General features: G+C 38.2%; 2 protein-coding genes across 3 annotated transcripts; one reads left to right on the top strand and one right to left on the bottom strand.

Moving 5' to 3' along the window:
* Window positions 1–169: 169 nt before the first annotated feature.
* Window positions 170–12693, bottom strand: adgrg4a (adhesion G protein-coupled receptor G4a). 2 transcript variants are annotated; one of them, XM_063876864.1, is made up of 29 exons: window positions 12473–12693; window positions 12258–12370; window positions 11426–12046; window positions 11089–11186; window positions 10930–10988; window positions 9901–9955; window positions 9639–9676; window positions 9372–9520; window positions 8541–8597; window positions 8297–8374; window positions 7662–7747; window positions 7503–7573; window positions 7369–7390; window positions 7229–7251; window positions 6999–7141; window positions 6787–6916; window positions 5888–5994; window positions 5506–5725; window positions 5215–5380; window positions 4807–4959; window positions 4075–4212; window positions 3948–3993; window positions 3544–3647; window positions 3143–3264; window positions 2678–2946; window positions 2072–2177; window positions 1617–1897; window positions 1144–1245; window positions 170–1033 (listed from the first exon to the last, which is right to left on the bottom strand). In XM_063876864.1, exons 2-29 carry the CDS (start codon window positions 12322–12324, stop codon window positions 891–893), a joined length of 3654 nt encoding a protein of 1217 aa, XP_063732934.1. In that variant the 5' UTR covers window positions 12325–12370; window positions 12473–12693; the 3' UTR covers window positions 170–890. The 2 variants fall into 2 exon arrangements, with proteins under 2 accessions (XP_063732934.1, XP_063732935.1); XM_063876865.1 differs by having other exon boundaries at window positions 12258–12367.
* Window positions 12694–13972: 1279 nt separating this feature from the next.
* Window positions 13973–17270, top strand: LOC134860120 (tumor necrosis factor receptor superfamily member 27-like). Its single transcript, XM_063876963.1, has 10 exons — window positions 13973–14020; window positions 14508–14621; window positions 14705–14883; window positions 14968–15083; window positions 15211–15261; window positions 15336–15446; window positions 15540–15687; window positions 15778–15922; window positions 16745–16784; window positions 16945–17270. The coding sequence occupies exons 1-10, from the start codon at window positions 13973–13975 to the stop codon at window positions 17214–17216; spliced, it is 1224 nt and encodes a 407-aa protein (XP_063733033.1). The 3' UTR covers window positions 17217–17270.
* Window positions 17271–18092: the final 822 nt, after the last annotated feature.

Raw genomic sequence — 18092 nt, 5'->3', positions numbered from 1 at the left:
TGGGAATATCACCTTTGAAAACAAACAAAAATAAGAAACAATCATATAATGAAGCAATTAGGGTAATAGGGGAATACGTATTTGCTAGTTGTGTAGATTGTATGTTAGCAAAATATATCTATTTTAATCAATTATATACAGGATATCAGTAAATAAAGATAGGAGAGAATAATGATTTAATTTTTAATTCACTATGTTCGCAGTCAGTTACTTTATTTAACAGTCAAATCTTCACACAGGAAAGAAAGCTACTTTTAGATGCTCATAAAGCTTACATTTGTATTTTGCTAGCATTGACATTAAATATACCTTACCATCATGAACACTAACCTTTTAAAGGTCTGAAGAAGTACACTGAAAACTTAGACATGTACAGAGATGGTGTTATGTCTTACAAATTACACATAAAAGTATAGAATTAACTTCAATTTCTCACAAACTGTACTAGAACACAGTTCTAGGTTACAGATACTGCTTGATATATTAGACTTCTATCACATTTAAAACTGCTTCCTGTGCAACATAGACATCACTCATGACTTAACTATTCAGTTTTTACAAACACAAAATCAAGCATCAGTCCTTCAGCTCTACGATAGAAGCAGTAATATAAACTTTAAATGTGAGTTGTAGATTGAAGCTTTTTTAAGATGCACTTTTCAGAGCACAATGCTGACAGTCAGTGCAGTATAATGATTATTTTCCTGGCTATGATAAAGACACAGGAGTGTCCACACACACATTGTACCTCATTGAACTTGTGGTTTATTTGATATTCCCCTTCCTATATTGGAACCATGCAGCTGCTCTATGTTCTGCTATCAGTGTTTGTGATTGCACAATGGACTTGAAAGGTAAAGCTGTACACAATGGCACACCCAGAGCCTGGCTCACGCCCCCTGGTGGTGGTTTGGTGCAGATCCTGTGGAGGAGTCAGAAATCTTCCTGATGGCGAAGGTTTCGTTAGAGGCGACTGAGTCAGAGTTAACGAGATGGTTCTTTTTGCCGCCCACTGTCACAGAGCGGCTCCAGTCTGAACACACAGGCCACAAGAAAGACAAAACAATGCATCATCGACTATAACACCTCAAACCATCTGTGTAATAAACTGCAATATGTTCTTCCTGCATAAACAATATGTACCTGAGTAATCACTGAGCCTGAAACGACCACAGCAGAGATGTATTTTCCACTGTTTTCTTACATTTTCCTTCATCAAACAGTGGAACAAAAAGACAAAGAACCCTAGGACAAAAGAGCAGATAGTAGGCATTTGTGAAATATAACAGCATTATATAGACAGTGTTGTTTTTCTCTATGCACTTTGTGTTGTATCATTACTTAATGTATTATTACCTATTGCCTTGAACAATTATAAGTGTCATTTTCTCCACATTTGTTCAAAGACCAAACTCTCATTACATACCTTTCCATGACTCCTAAAACTGTAAAACAACTTTGAAGTAATTTTTAAGAGATAAACTTTAAAAAAATGTAAAAAATTTGAAAGAATTTGAAAGAAAAATGCCACTGAATAGAGAAGACATGTTTTGTTTAAATTGACTTGGTCTTCTGTAACTAATGACTGCTTGACCCCAGCTACAGCTCATATGTACCCTGCAAGGTGTTGAAGATGGAGAACAGGTACATCATGGCCACTCTGCCTGGCCCAAAGGAAAAAAAGCCCATTGACCACGTCAGGCCCAGCAGGACGGTGAGACTGGCTACCGCCCTCAAGTCCTGCAGAGAATTGGGGCTGCTTGTTGACTGTTTATTGTTCCTCATGTGTCTAATCTGGATCAAAACCACGACGAACACAGAGACGTTGCACAACAGGATCAGAAGGACAAATGACACCACCGTCACGAAGAAGTAGACGTCATTCTGCAGCCAGCAGCTGCAGGAGGGAGAGGGTTGGATAATGTGTCATGTACACTGGGATTTAGGACATATGTCATCAACAATTCATTTTTAATGGAAGTTAAAAGACACTCATATGACCGGATCCCACAGGTTTTATTAAATATTGATTCAACCGGGTTTCAACTACAAGCCCAGTGCTTGTACTTACAATTGGTCGGTGGATTTAAACATCCCTGCAGTTTCTTCAGGCACAGTGCTGCCGTAAGCATCTTTATCTATAGCCAGAACCAGGCTGACTATAACCAGTGGAATACCTTTGAGAACACACATATAATTGATTTAGAGTTAAGTAAATATCATAACACTGTGGAAAAACCGAATACAATATTGAGTCTTAGTTTCTGTCAGTTTGTGATGTGACATTAATTCTCAAATGCAAAAATTGGTCTTTGAAATTGCTACCCCAACTCACAGAGACTTGTCGTCCCAGCACCGATTAACTGATCATGCATTTATGTGTAGTCTATTCAAATGTAAGGAAATAATCCAATGTGCTTGGTTAATGAAGATTTTAATGATATACAACCAACAAATAAATATTAAATTGGGTATGAATGGAACTTTTTCTTTCAAGGACATTCCTGTTTTCTCTTTAATAAATGACATAGCTCTTTGAAATGATAGATAAATATTCGGAATCCGAACCCCAGCTCCTTGACCCAAATTAATTAAATAATCCTCTCCGGAACCCAGCTAATAAAAGCCATATGGACATTTTATACTAGAGCTGGCATCACTTAAAGTTGTGTCTCACCCCATCCTGCAGCACAGAACTTGAGGATGTAGGAGGGAACGTAAATGTTGAAAACCTTGACCAGTGCAAGGTACATATGCACAGCCTCCAGGCCCATCCAGGTGAAAGAAGCTAGCAGGAAGTAGTGCAACGTTGCAGCAGTCGCAATGCACAAGCCGTAGTTAGAAAAGGATGAGATCCAGGAGTTTAGGAGGAAGAGCATGCACAACCCCAGCAGGGCAGCCGACAGGTTGATGAGTATCTTAGATGGGTAGTCTCTCCGCAGCTTCCTAAAGTGTTCAAGACACAGGGAACAACTTTTATTAACAAATCCTAAAAGGAAATAAAAACCATAATGCTTAAACATTCATTTATTGAAAGCGTTTTTGTCGACTACTACTGCAAAATCATCACTTAAATAGGTTGTCTACAATATAAACCTTTTACGATGTGATGAGTATGTAAGTATAGCTCTGAGTGACTCACTCAAAAGCAAGGTAGGTGAGAAGAGTGATTCCCAGAAATATGGCAGATATACCACAACCAAGATATGAGATCACTGTCAGAATCTGACTGTCAGCTTCACCTATAGATGTTCGCGATACATCCTGAAACACAACAAACAAACAGAACAAAATGTGTTGTTTTCTTGTGTTTAATTCCCCCTAATGGTCGTATATAAAAAAAAAACAATAAGGGAATCAGCCTTGCAAGCTTTTGGAAAATTATTATATGATTCAAAATACAATCCCAACATTGTAACAGCTTGTTATTTGATTGGCATAAAACCATGCAGCAACTGGCCAGATTGCACACAGTATGTTGCAGCTTGTGGGAGTTTTCTGTTTCCTGGTTAGATTTATAAAAAGAGCAAGAAAATGACTCACCAAGAGCACAGCGAAATGTGTAAGGTGATCACAGAGACAGCTGGTCTGATAATCAGAAATACTGCGGGTTTTACATCCTCTGCTGTTCCAACCACCATGTCCACCTGTCGTGCACACACACACACACACACACACACACACACACACACACACACACACACACACACACACACATACATACACACACATACACACACACACACACACACACACACACACACACACACACACACACACACACACACACACACACACACACACACACACACACACACACACACACACAATGTAAACAGCTTCCCGTGTGTATGGACCTTTATTTATGTTACTGATTCCTAATGTGTCATTTACTGTAAATTCTCTAAATCCAACTGAAAACACATAATAAATGATGATAAACTCACGATTTTTCTGGAAATCCCAAAACATACACTGCACCTTGTCCCCTGCCTGTAACAAAAATAAGTAATAATGATATTATTAGAGTTAATTACGAAACCCCTGTTCTTGCTGATGAATGAATCAAATAACCTTTATGGCTGTGTGATGGCTGAGGGTCACCACCACTCGGTCCGTTAGGTTTCTGACAACGCTGTTATTGATACTGGCAGACACTATATATGAATTCAATTTCCAGCTGGTCTGAGTTGCATTGTTTATGAATGAGTCCTGTTAAAAAAAGAAAATCGTCACAATTAGGGTCAATCAAATATGTTACAGTAGGAGAAAGCAGATTTGGGGAAAATGTAATAAGTTAAGTGCCACATTTGTCATATGGTTGATGCCTGCTACGTTTACATCTTTTGGTTTTGGCGCTTGATGAGAGTTAAATAAATTGTTTAATACCACTTCCCTGTTGTAAATCCCTGCTATAGCAATCAGCTGATTAGCTTAGCTTAGCATCAAGCCTGGAAACAGCTAGTAGGCCTAAGTCTCTGTTTAATATCCTCTACACCCATAACAAGCAACATATCTACATTTGTATGTTTTAAAGGTTTTAATGGTGAGATGCAAATAGACGTTTCTTTAGCTTTGGACTTAAGTTAGCAGCTAAGCTAAGCTATGTAAATCCTGACTTTTACTTTATACTTATTGCACAGTAATAAGTGTGGTGCCAATCTTCTTGTGTGACTCTCTGCAAGACTGTAACTGGGTTTAGTTTGTCACAACTGTAAGCATTGTTTGGTCTATGTAAGGTATTTTATTCTGAAAATCTTAATGGAAGAAAAAACAACAATAACAAATGCAAATAACAGAAAGTACCTGAAAGAGCCCATTTGTTGCAAAGAATTGAAACTGGACACGAGTCATATTTGTATCTCCAGGAGGGAAATAGTTGTAGAGATCCGAGGGCAGAGAGATAGTTGCATCTGTGTCAGGGAGCGGATCACTCTCAAAGTTTTGGTTGAGAAAAATCTGGGAAAAAGCAGACCAAATTAAAGTCTAAAAAAGTCTCTAATACTTCAAAGTCTTGTAATTTGCTTTAAAGCTAAATGTGACATGATTGCATGAATTTCTGTTCAGTAAAGCTCTTTCAGGGCGTTCATGAAACTGAAGATGTTAAGTAGAGTTACTTTCAAGTTCAAAGACAAAGGCATTTATTTTGCTTGTGGATACTTCTCACTTTTATAGTTTACCAAGATATTGCATATAACATTTATGGCCTCTCACCTTTGGATGTAAGGTTGGAGCAACAGAGGAAACACCAAACGTGAGGCCACTGAATGCATTACAATGTACATTGATGAGGGACATGGCCAGCAAGGGGGCTGTTATACTGACTGATTCATCTTCGAAATCCATATTGTTCCCCATTCTGTCTGTCAGATTAAGGACACTTCCAAAGACAAATGAGGATGAGAGTAAAAAGAAAAAGATTATGAGACAGGATTGTAAAAAGGAATATACTGTACATGTCTGTTGATCACATTTACTGAGATGAAACAGACCCTATCCACTTACATGCTAGCTACAGACGTGAGGTCAGTTTTAGAGTGCAGGATATTTGCTACAATATTGACGATGTTTGCACCAACAGCAGGTGTGGTGCTGCTGATGTGAACCACCTCACGAAGCTTATCCACCACAGAACCCAGCTCAGAGGAAGAGAGCTCATTTTCACTGTCATCCAACTGAACATCTATCAGGTCCTTAATCATGTCCACAACCCCAGCCGCGTTACCTAGGAATCAATGATGTCATTAATGCTTTTTGTTGTGTTTTTGCCACATTTTACTCCTTGTGATTTTATTTAGATGGACAGAAAAAAACATAAACAAGGACAAACATGTTTATATTATCTTATTAAGTAATACAAATTCAGACTGAGTGTGTGACTACTTACCAGTAGTGACAGTGATATTGTTGAGGTCTGATATGGTCACAAGTGGCTTGCAATTTTTCATATCAGGATCAACCCATCTTGTCATGTCAGTTTCAACATTTAACTTACTGAAGAGATAATCAGAGGGAATAGAAATAACAGAGACAGTTATTTTCACTCCAGTCGATTTCCAAATAAATGTTTGTATTGGACCTCAAGTAGTAAACTCGTTGTCAGTTGGACCTGGTAGACACATGAAAACAATAAAAACACCTGTCCACTGCTAATGATTCAGTCTAAATAAGCATCAGCTTCAATAATAGGACCATAATGCTCATCGCTCATGTTGTCCCTGGACTGATATTATATCAAATTTGGCAGAGATAATGTCTGATATGCAGGCCGTCATTACACTAATAACTCACTTATAGGAAATTGATTTTCTTTGCCTGAGCTGCAGGCTGGCAGTGCTCCATCAGTGTTACAAGTGTGGGGTCAGTGTGTGCAGCATGGGGGAGCTGGTGGAAACAGGACATTGTAATTGTCTCCCTGAGCTGTCTCTATGGAAACAGGTTGTTGCGACAAGGATAAATTGGACCTAGCGAATAGAGCAATCTATAAAAATAAAAAATTCTGCAAGAGGAGTGTTGGCTCAGGCGATTCAGGCTGGTGTGAATAAATCATCAGTGTTACACTTTGTCGCAGTTATAAATTATGCTTTATTATTGTATGAATTACATTATGTGATGTGCTGCGGTTTAAAGCAGACAATAAAATACTTAATCTTTTTGGACAGCATGATGATATGAGGATTAGTGTTTTGGCTGCTTATTGGCAAGTGTTTAGATTATAATCTTGATCATTTAATTTTTTCAGGTCATATATCATACACACTGAATAAATGGAAGTTAATATCTTACCAAAGCCTGAAGGCTCTTTGTGATTTTGGCTTTTTGCATCCCATTTCTTGATGGACTTGTGGAAATGATTCAGGCCAAATATATTCTCCATATATCGTTGAAGTATTTTCTTCCAAACAGTTCGCTGGCACTGAAAAGTAAAACATAAAAGCTGTCAAGTCTTTTCCATAAATGTATACATATCTTTAACTAAGTAACGATGTCCAGCTTACTTATATGCTTGATAATCACTTCCGTAGTTTGAATAGTAATGGAGTTATTTACAAACTTTGCTGTCAAGGCAGCATGAATAAAAGTTGTAATTTCTGCCACAGTGTTTATGTTGTATTCCTGGACATTAAAGATGCAGTTATATCTGTGGATGAGACACACAATTGGTGTCATAAAAAGCAGGCAGCACAGGTATTGTTTCTGCAAAATAAATATTTGTTTAATAACCTACTGTTTTTGTTGGCCGTTGAAAATCTAAAAGAAAGGAGAGCAGAGAGATGTTACATCGTGAATATCAGTTGGCAGTCGTGTGAAATATGGATGAAAGGTTACAGAACTTATTATGTGTTATTCTTATTGGTATTGTCTCACCATCAGTCCATTCACCATGTTCCTATGACATATTAAATCAGAAGAATAAGTAAACCAGAGTTTATATATATAACATTTTCAACAAAGGATGCTACTGTAGTTATGCAGAAATATATTCATTTAATGGGACCCACCTGCCTACAATCTCCTTTATGATGACATTCAGCACAATGATGGTGTCATTCACCTCCAGCTGTTCTTTGAACTAGTCCAAAAGAGAATAAATCAGTGTGGACATGTTTCTTTTTTTGTTTTAAAAACAGCTTTCACCTGCAGTTGAAAGAGTCTCTTACCCATTTCTCTATTACTTCCTCTGGTTTTGTCGGGCTGCCAGTCATACTCAAGGTTAGATTAACTCTGAAGAATGTGTCTGGTCCGACTGCAAAAGTGAAAATACAACAGCTAACACAACACTGCATCTATACAGTATGCATGTATATTGCTCCTTTTCGGACCAATAATAGACTATTTATGGAAGAACAAAAAGGGGGTGTCCTGTCTAAGAAGCATCTTTCCTTCATGAGCTCTATCCACCAATGTTTATTCTGAACATTGGTGGAAAAAGAAAGTGAGTCTTGATTGATTCAACCTACTTTCCTATCTCTGGATAGGAAAGTAGGTTTCCAAAAATTGAATGCATGTGTCATTGTTCCCTTTCAAAATCTTCTCCCCTTTCATATTTGTTCTTGCTTTATCACATTATTTTGCATTGTTTTGTGTGCTTCACAGGGGCGATGTTAATGTCTTCAATTGATTATTGTGTTTTTGTTATACTCTGTATTGTTATATTTTGGGAGGTTATGGTGCTGCGTTCAAGCAAGACATGTATTTTCTTTTATAAGACAGCAGAGCTCTGAACTGACTGAAGAAGAAACAAGATTGATGACGCTGGCCATCATGATTCATCTGAGTTGTTTTGAGCACTGACCGACAGTCTCGTTGAGATCTTGAGGTTCTCCTGTCGTCGACATGTTAGTGGGTCGAGCTGGCAGACTTTGAGTTGGAACTGTTATTAAGATTTGAATACAAACAAAAAGACAACTAAGAGAGACTGTCTTGCAAACTTATCTGCACCTGATTTAAAAATTGAAAATGAATGAAAGTAATGAAATGAATGTAATGAAAATTAAAAGAGAACTAGTTTGTTAAAAGTGTCTTTCTTGCATGCTCACCTGATGCAGGTGCCTCAGTGCTGATAGGCTGCAGTGGTTCTGACACTGCTGGTTCCTCTGAAAGAGCCAAAATAAATAATAAATTGCTTTTAAAAAAATATATATATATATATACTGTATATATACATATTTTTTATTTAGTTTAATTTAATTTAATCCCTTAAAATATGTGTATTTAATTTTTGTTCTTAATTCAATTTAAAGCATGATGAATGATGTACATCAACCATTGAAACGAACACTTTAATAGACACATTAGTTTAATCATATTCAAGCTTTTTTTAGAAACACAGAGAAGAATGTGTTTCTAAACGTTGACTTTAATTAAATGTATTATGTCAACACATTCACTTACAGTAACTGTATTAAGTTAGTTGAAAGCAATAATATTAAGTTGAATCTAATGTTTTTTTTAGCTAAACTTGATATTATTCCTTTCAGCTAACCTAATAAAGTTTTGTGAAATCTGTTGACATAATACATTAAAGTCAACGTTTCAGAGTGGGTCTAATGTTTTACTGCATTTGTGTGCATCACTAAATTAACCATTGACCAATTGCAGAAGAGTTCATTGTACTCTAAATTATCCGTTTGTCAGTGAACATTTACAGTCATACCCAGTGTCTGCTTACTTTCTATAAAACACAAGAACTGAACCAATATCATAAAATGATGTACGTAAATGTACTTTCAATAGAAAAGGTCAATCTCATGTAAATTAACATACATCCTTTTTTAAGACGTACAACAAAGGTGATAACATGTGTGTTAATGTTTGACTGGTGCAATAGTTCACTAAAACAATGCAATTAATGTGCAGTCTATACACACCCATAGGCAGAATACTGATGCTGTTAGGGTAAGCGGTCAGGTTGAGGAAGTCGTTAGAGAAGGTCGAATTCAACAACGAGAGAATGCTCGCCTGAACCACTGCAACTTCAGCAGCAGGGACCACGTTTGCATTGACTTCACATCTGAAACTTTGCATTTATCACAACATATCACATAACACAATACCTGGCTGGTTTTAGGCATCTTTAGTTATGCATCAGTCATATTCTTATTATCGATCATTTTCATGTTTTGCATTCATCTTACCACTTGTCACAGGTGGAGTTTGACAATGCTCTTGATTCCTGAAAATACAAATCACATCATCAATTTTTATTAAAGAGTTTGATTATTGTCAGGATAATTCAAATCCAAAATCAAGCATTTCCTTGGAAAAGTAAATACAGTTATTTATTCCTTTAATGAAAGAAAACGTTCATCCATTCCCTAATCAGCTGGTCTTTGAGGATATTGCAATTTCTTCCCATGGAAAATAAAACTGAGGGCTCTTACTGTAATAGGGTCGTACCTGAGGTTGTTGCGCAGACAGAGCAGCAGAATCATTAACCACACGGCAGGTCTGGCTGTATGGAAACAGAGATAACAGAAATTACAGACAGGAATGTTGTGAGTGATTGCAACCATGATCACAGTATACATTTAGAATACAATGCTCATAGCTCCTCTGTTGTTCAAACACACACACACACACACACACACACACACACACACACACACACACACACACACACACACACACACACACACACACACACACACACACACACACACACACACACACACACACACACACAGCTTTTGTATCTTTATGAGAAGCCAGCTGGCAGTGGTGGAAAGCAATTAAATAGCTTACATTAACTCAGTAGTGGAGTTTGAATTACTTGGATTTTACTAGAATGTTTCTATTTCATGCTTAAGAAGAAGAAAATAAGAATATACCCTTAATCGTCCCACAGAGGGGAAATTTACATTCTGCATTTGCCTGATCCTAGTGTTAGGAGCAGTCGGCTGCCTTTATGTGAGCAGTGTAGGGAACAGTGCCTTGCTCAGGGACACCTCGGTAGCACTTGGTCTTTCGGGGACTTGTAGCAATGATCTTACAGTTCCTAAGCCAGGTCCATATGGAATTCGCCACCACCGCCCTACTTGATACTTTTACCACAACTCAATTCCAATAACTTGATTTAAATGCTTTGGTAATGAGTAGTTTTAAGATAACATACAAAACAGTATGATGTTCATATAACATGTAACATGTCCAACAGTATATGAAATCAAATTGGTGCCATCTCAACCATAAGCAAGAGGAAAACCTGACTTCTACATGTATCAGTGATAACAATGCAACATTATAATATTAAAGCACTTTTTTTTTGCACCAGTACTATTTCTTTAGATACTTCTTTCACAAATAACAAGTATATTTCAAATGCAGGACTTGCTTTTAATTAAGAACGTTGCTGTATTGCTATTCAAACTAAGCACCTCAAGGTCCTGCCAGCTGACAGGAGTGTTTTGCCAGTAAAAGTTTTGTTACCTTGGGGATGACACAATGACTTTCTGCACATAGATGTTGCCAGGGAAGATGCTCTGCAACTGATAAGCGATGACAGCTAAGATTAATTATTTATCTGACTTGAATGTCCATAGTCATTCTTTGCCAAATCGTATTGATATATCCAAATATTCTTCATACCCAGTTTCGTGTGACTTCCTCCAGTGAGCTTGAACAGTTCTCAGGCTCCGTTGAGGGAACCATGGATGTCCACATTTTGATTTTGTAGCTTGACCATTCTAAAGAAAAAGTTAAGGAAAGAAAGTAGCTGATTCAAGGTTTAGGATGAGCTGCTGCTGAACTAACAAATGTGTTGTTTGCCTTTTTCTTTGACCTTGAACTGCACTTAATGAACAACAAAGTACATTATCTGCCCCCTCATTCAACTCTAACCTACTGTAGATTGCCTTGTTATGTGTCAGCTCAAACTACATGAACATGAAGTGCTAAAGAAAATGCCATAATAGAAATAATTTACCACACTGTAGGCCGTTGTCAGGCTCAGGAAGGCAGTTGGATTTCCACTGTTGAAGGTCCCACCTCACCACGTCTCCATCTGCACAACTCTGTCCCCCCAGCTCATCAGCACTCCACTCTCTGTCCCACATCCTGAACCCACCAATCTCACCTAGCAGATCCTTCCCAGTCTCTGGCTGCACTTCACCATTTATGTTTATATGATGAGACTTCCCCAGAGTCAGAGTGCCATTTGGAGCCAGTTGCTGGTATGGGAGGGGGTTCACAGAGGCCTCATACTCACTGCCTCCATTTATGTACATCCTCAACCTTTGAGCATGGCTGGACCATGTGACGCAGACAGAGTACCATGTATTCAGTGTCAAACCCCCTTTCAAGCTGTGTTTTAATCCAAATAGCCAAACTTCAAGTTGTGCACTTCTGCCCCCAAGAGCCATATGTCCTCCTCCCGGTGCTCTGTAGTCAAAACCTGTCCACTGTGAGTCATGGGTGCGGCGTAAAAGTATGCACACAGTCAGCTCCTTCAGGGCCGGTAGCACAACATCTGGCTGAAGCTGCCAGGTACACCTAGGACCCTTGAATACCAGCTTCTTACCCCACATGCTGGTACTGGCAGAGGCAGCTGAAACAACACGTAAATTGAAAAGAGGTAATTGGAAAATAACATAAAGATGTATGGGATTATTATTGCCACAAGGGGCGATAGAAAAACACAATTATCAATGTTGCTAGTATTATTCAGACCTTTTGTATTTACAGCTATTACTCTTTGTATATTTTTGTACTACTGTGTAACATTGTCAAGTGCTCATTTAGTTTCTGTGAAATCTTACTTGAACCCAGAATCTGTAAACACAGAGAGATTAGAGCTAAAGAAGACAGGCTCCTGAAGGAGTTCATGACAGCAGACGGAAACGCTTTCGATGTCAGACAAGGGGGTCATCTGCTGAAAGTTAACAATATAATAAACAGATTTTAAAGTTGCATTTACCTTGAAATAATACAATTATAATAAACATATCTTTATGTGGTTTAATAAATGACTTACCACAAGTCATATCCTTGATATCTGAAGTTCAAAAAAACTCAATATCCACTCACGAGGAGCATCTGTGGCAAGAGTCTGCTGGCAAGCGTCATTTCATTTCTCTATAAGAAGGCCTCCACGCCCTCCCCTTTAGTTCCCTGAGTTACTCATTAATAACCGGCAATAAACATAAGTAACAAGCATGATAAAGTTGCGATTACAACTTCATGAAATCTTGGAAAAAGGGAAGCTCTGAATCCTCCCATTGGCACATAAAAATAAAAAAAATTACTGCAGGATGTTGATACATGACACACAGCCTTGTTTGTGAATTTTTGATGACACAGACAACATGGCTTGTGTGAATGCATAACAAGATTTCCTTCTTTAATTGTACCTGAAAATTCGTTTTAATCTAAAAAAAGAAGATCTGGCTGGGTTTGTGTGTGTGTGTGTGGGGGTGTGTGTGTGTGTGTGTGTGTGTGTGTGTGTGTGTTGTTCTTTTTCTATATGTAAGGTCTGCAAACAGTAATATTCTACTGTTGTGTTTTACAGTTCTTTGCAGTATACTCAAGTGATAACTGCTCAAACAAATCTAATTAGCTTTTCCTTGTGAAGCATGAAGCCCATATCTGTCTGTTTTTCTCGACTGCACACACCTGAGAGTAAAGTAAGTCCATACAGCTCTACTCATTTGATCATTTGAGCCTAACCAATTCAAACAAACATTGTACATCAATAACAGTTCCATTTTTTACACCCATAATCTCCTTTCAGTGTGGTAAAATGGAAACAAGTTAGCACATTATTTTTGTCAGTTTTGTGGCTCAATACTACCACAAAGTGGTCAAAAAAGTGCAACTGAATAATTGTGTGTAACTCATTTTTCACAACTCCCAACAATGGTCACAATTAGCATGCCCTTCCACACTGGAGCCTAAGAGAACAAAACAATACTGGATTAGTATTAAAGATTTTATTCCAGCTTGCAAACACACTCACACACACTCACGTACACACAGAGTATCTTTGTTTGAAACACATTGTTAACAACGGTCTCATTCATGCATTTTAATGCCCTCCCCTTTTTCTAGTCTGAGAAGCCAAAACAAGCGGGTTCCCCAGAGGGAATGTGAGAAGACCAGGTGTGACGTCAGGCGTCCAGGTGGGGAACCTGAACGTCTCTAGTCATTGGTTGGTAGTCAGTTTGGGAACCTCTCCTGCGTCATCAGTGATGCGGAATGAGGGGCATTCCCAAAGATGATTCCCACCACTCTACCTCTGAATGTGGAGAAAGTGGAGGCAAACCAAAGTGCCACAGATGGAAGCTGCAAATGAGTCCATGAGAGATGCACTGCTTGTAAATTTAATCCACCAGTAAAATACATTCTCTCGACGGTGTATTTTGTATCAGCTGTCTTTATATGTGATATTTTAGTATTGTGACAAGTGAATACATACTTTTTTAAAGCTGCAGTTTCAGTGTAAGTAGTCAAAGAAGATTCTCCTCAGAAAATAACCATGGACTGTTTAAGAACAGAGGCTTGTCTCTATGCTGCTCTGCTGATGGTAAGTCTGACCTTGAAACATTTTCCTTTAACATCTTTTTAAAACTTTTCTACATTCAAAAATCAGCTTATTGAGTTATTACTTTTTTTGTTTTTTTAATGAATAGTGAATATACCATTACTATAAGAATATGTGTATGTGTTTAATGCAGACAAAATTAGTTTTAAGAAATATCTATTGTGTATTTCATTTATGTATCTCATCAAACCGGGCTAATTGTTCTTTCAAGCTAAAGAAACATTTTTAAAGAAACATTTGACACACATTGGTACAATTTTAATCCTACAAAAAACTGAAAAATCCAATTATTTATCAAATATATGAAAAAAAACACTACTAAAGAATCCTGTTGTACTGCATAACAAGTAACTTTTACTTGCTTTTAATGTTTCCATCGTTTATCTTAAGAATACTGTGAATGCAAGACTTTTAACTTTAAATATTCTAATGACTTCTTCACCTACCCTTTTTATATGTGTTTTTTCAGGTTTGGTTCATGCTGGTACGATCCGAGCCCAGCTGCGATCAGACAGAGTTTTTACACACTAATGGCACTTGTGTTGCATGCCCTGTGTGTGGGCCTGGAGAACAGCTCTCAGGGGTAACAAACAAATTACTACAGTGACTGCACATTTTACTTCTCTTGTTTCTTGGCTCCAACTCTGTATTGTGCATAATCCTCAGGACTGTGGTTTTGGGGATGGTGGTGAAGGTGTCTGTATTCTGTGTGAAGAAGGGAAGTTCAGTGCAGATACAGGTGTTGCTCCCTGCATGCGATGTACCCAGTGCAATCTGCTGAACCGCCTCCAGAAGACAGCATGCTCACCCACCAGTAATGCCCAGTGTGGTCATTGCCGTCCAGGGTGAGTTACACCTACAGAATCAGTCACTTGATAAGTACAGCATTTGTTTCTGAGTTAAGTGCATGAATGTGGTTGTGTGTACAGGTATTATGAACTCAGCAGCATGACTGGAGAGGTGGAGCTGTCCTGTGTGCCTTGTTTTAATCACGACACAGTTCATAAAGAGTGTTTGCTTTGGACAGCACAGCGCTCTAAAGAAGGTAAGAACCAAAGATAAACCATGTAAACTGGATGACCGTGTTAATTAGAGTGTATGCATAGTTTTATTGAATGGTGATTTTCCTAAGATGTTGTCAAGGAAAAGTTATAAGTCTTGTTCTCTAACAGACAGTGCCGTCACTGCACCACAAGGAAATATCAAAGAACCTAAAGAGAAGAGTAAGCAACCCTGCAGATTTTTACAATCATTGTTTTTGTTTGAACTCTTTTAACTGATTTTATGTTTAATTTAGGAGTAAAAGAAGAAGCATTCTCAATGGCCCTGATTGGTTCAGCAACAGCGTCCTCAATTTTCCTCATTGCTCTGCTGCTTTGGGCCGTCCTTCTGACTGCTGAGAGATTCAGTGAGCTAGACGCCTGATGTTGGACATCTCTGCCAGATTTCTCCCTATTCATCTCTTGTCTGCTTGACTAAATTTGGATATTACTTTATTCAGAGCAGGTTCCTGAGTACTGTGCTGGCCCTGAAGAGCTTCTGTCTGCAGATGAGCTGCAGTACGATCCTTTGTACAGCCCCACAGAGAGAGCAGCCAAACAACCAGAGGGCCCTACACAGACTCTTGTTCCAGCTCAAGATCCCCTAATGTAATTGCAAGCACAACCTACAACACTACTTCAGTCACCATTGATTGGTCTCTATGTTATATATTTACATTTAATTTAATCTCTTCCCAGAGATCTGAACTCTCTGAGCCATGAGCATGAGCAGCATCCCACTTCTATTGTTATAAATGTCACCACCAACATCAAGCCCTCCAGTCAGAATGAGGAGAACATCACACTGGAGGAGAAGAAAAAAAACTGCTATTCAACAGAGGAGGTAAAGTGGTTTAACTTATCATATTTTTTAGGAGCCATTATGAGTCATGGCCAAGATCAGCCTCCTCAACTATTAAATTGCTTTTAAATATTTGAATAAATGAGAACTAAGACTTTTTTTGGACACTTTATTCATACTGGTTTAATTAAATGTGGTCAATTTGTCACCACACATATCAACAAGAAATGTCCCTACCCTTATTACACAAACAGAATTAATGAATTACTATTATCCCCGTACACATGTGATTAATGGAATTTCATTTGTGATATAAAAAAAAAAAACATGGGAAAATCACTTCTGTTATACTTCTGTGTTAAGAGTAAAACAAAGATCAAACAGACTATAATGAATGACTGGCTGGCTAATACTGATCAAGCACTGTGTCTAAGGCGTGTGCTAACAGTACGATTATGAGTGCAATGCAGAATACTCCCCAAATCACATTTAATACCATTTAAACCTTTGGTCATGTTTGGTGTCAGGTGTGTTGTAGCATATATATTGTAGGGATCAGTGAGGAGGATGATATATTGAAATGGACCGCCTTGTTGTGAGACTGGCCAGTGATTGGTGTGTTACTGCTCAGAAACAATGACTCAATCAGCTGACTATACAACTGGGGCATATGACTTCTGTGTCACTGCATGAGCTAACACAATGCTTGGTTTCAGGGGTTTAAAATAGCTCAACAAGCCCTCTACTGTTTTAAATCAGAATGAAAATTGCAGGGCCAATGCTGACCTAGGAGTAAAGTAACACATTAATATAATCCTGTTCTGTAAAAATGACATTGTCCTCTTTTTTCTATGTCAACATCAGATGGAGCAAAAGCTTCAGACCATTTGGGAAGTGGCTCAAGGTATGTTTGTTTTCTTCTAGTTAGAGATAGTTTGTCGTCCTTAAGTTTCAAAGATAAGAGTCCATGATTAATGTGTTGGACTCAGAGTGTGTTGATGAATTCAGCTGTTGGCACTTTTCTCTGAAGTCGACATTAGTGTTCCTGTTCTAACTCTTCCCAGGTCAGAGTATCGAGAAACTGGATTATGACTCAGTCCAGGACTTGTCCCTGCTGCTGGACTCTGCTGACAATAGGAACGTGTTGAGGAAGCTAGGACGGTCTTTGGGTGTCCCACCTCAGGTCAACTCTCATCTTCAGGGCTTCCAGGATCTCTTTCAGTACCTACGCACCTCTACCTACACCCTGCTGCCCCATCTAGCCCAGGCTGCTGCTCTCCTGCCTTATCCTGAAGTTGTTGCTAGGATACACAGAGCAGTGGTGAACACTTACTGACCCCAGGGTTGTGTTACCATGACTTCAACAGTATTTATGACCCACTTTTCACACTGTTACCAGACACATATCTTGATGAGTCTTACTTGTATTGCTAGGACGCACACACATTCTCTTTATTGGAATCAAGTGACTTGTAGTAGGGAATACTTGTAATGAAATAGCCAATCTGTGACAAAATAACTGACATTTTTTGTTCACTTAATGGTCCAATGTTGTGCTTACCTTAATAAATGCCTTATTTATAATACATGTCACATGATACTTTAAGTTAAATAGTGAGAAGAAGTCATACTGTGTGCTTATGGTGTTAAATAACACAATATCCAGGTCATTGCAACCAAACCCTACATGCGGTGTTACTTCCTGTTTACCATGTAAAATAGATGAGAGGCCCTCTGGCTAAGGCATGTGAGACGGACCGGGACAGAGGATACAGTGTTCATGGAAAGAGAAAGAACATAGGGCCTTGAGACAAATGCGTTATTCCCTCATTGGGACAACTTTACCAACTGATCATTTTTCCTTGAACTCTTGCTTTGAAGCTTCTTCGTCACTCTCAATCTGGTAAGGTTTAACATTATCTCCTCCGATCAATATTTTCCTAAAAAGCAACTAATTAGCTAATTTTCAGGTTTACTGTGTTGCTTAATACTTGACTGATTCTTGAGATTAGAGACAAAACTGGTCCTACATTGAAAAGTCATCTTTCCTATTCTCTGAAAAAGCTGTCATTAGGTAAATTACCAATAATGTATATCCCAGGTGCATTCAATTTGTAATTGAACCTTTTTGTTTCATGGAAGTATCATGCCTATTTTATTAATTGGGTTCAACACTTCAATGTTGGTTTACACAGTTTCTTGTGAATAAACT

This window comes from Eleginops maclovinus, chromosome 23 (genome assembly GCF_036324505.1).
Source record: "Eleginops maclovinus isolate JMC-PN-2008 ecotype Puerto Natales chromosome 23, JC_Emac_rtc_rv5, whole genome shotgun sequence".
Classification (NCBI taxonomy): Eukaryota; Metazoa; Chordata; class Actinopteri; order Perciformes; family Eleginopidae; genus Eleginops; species Eleginops maclovinus.
Note: the sequence above shows the minus strand (reverse complement) of the source record. Positions and strands in the feature narration are given on the sequence as shown.

Bases quoted from the DNA above. Each gene is read 5' to 3' on its own strand.
- adgrg4a (XM_063876864.1), bottom strand. From the start codon at position 12,324: ATGAACTCCTTCAGGAGCCTGTCTTCTTTAGCTCTAATCTCTCTGTGT. The intron at 7,142-7,228 runs GTAGGTTATTAA...TCTCATCCACAG, and splicing joins TTCAACGGCCAACAAAAACA to ATATAACTGCATCTTTAATG. The intron at 5,726-5,887 runs GTAAGTAGTCAC...ATTGATTCCTAG, and splicing joins CAATATCACTGTCACTACTG to GTAACGCGGCTGGGGTTGTG.
- LOC134860120 (XM_063876963.1), top strand. From the start codon at position 13,973: ATGGACTGTTTAAGAACAGAGGCTTGTCTCTATGCTGCTCTGCTGATG. The intron at 14,884-14,967 runs GTGAGTTACACC...TTGTGTGTACAG, and splicing joins TGTGGTCATTGCCGTCCAGG to GTATTATGAACTCAGCAGCA. The intron at 15,688-15,777 runs GTAATTGCAAGC...ATCTCTTCCCAG, and splicing joins CCAGCTCAAGATCCCCTAAT to AGATCTGAACTCTCTGAGCC.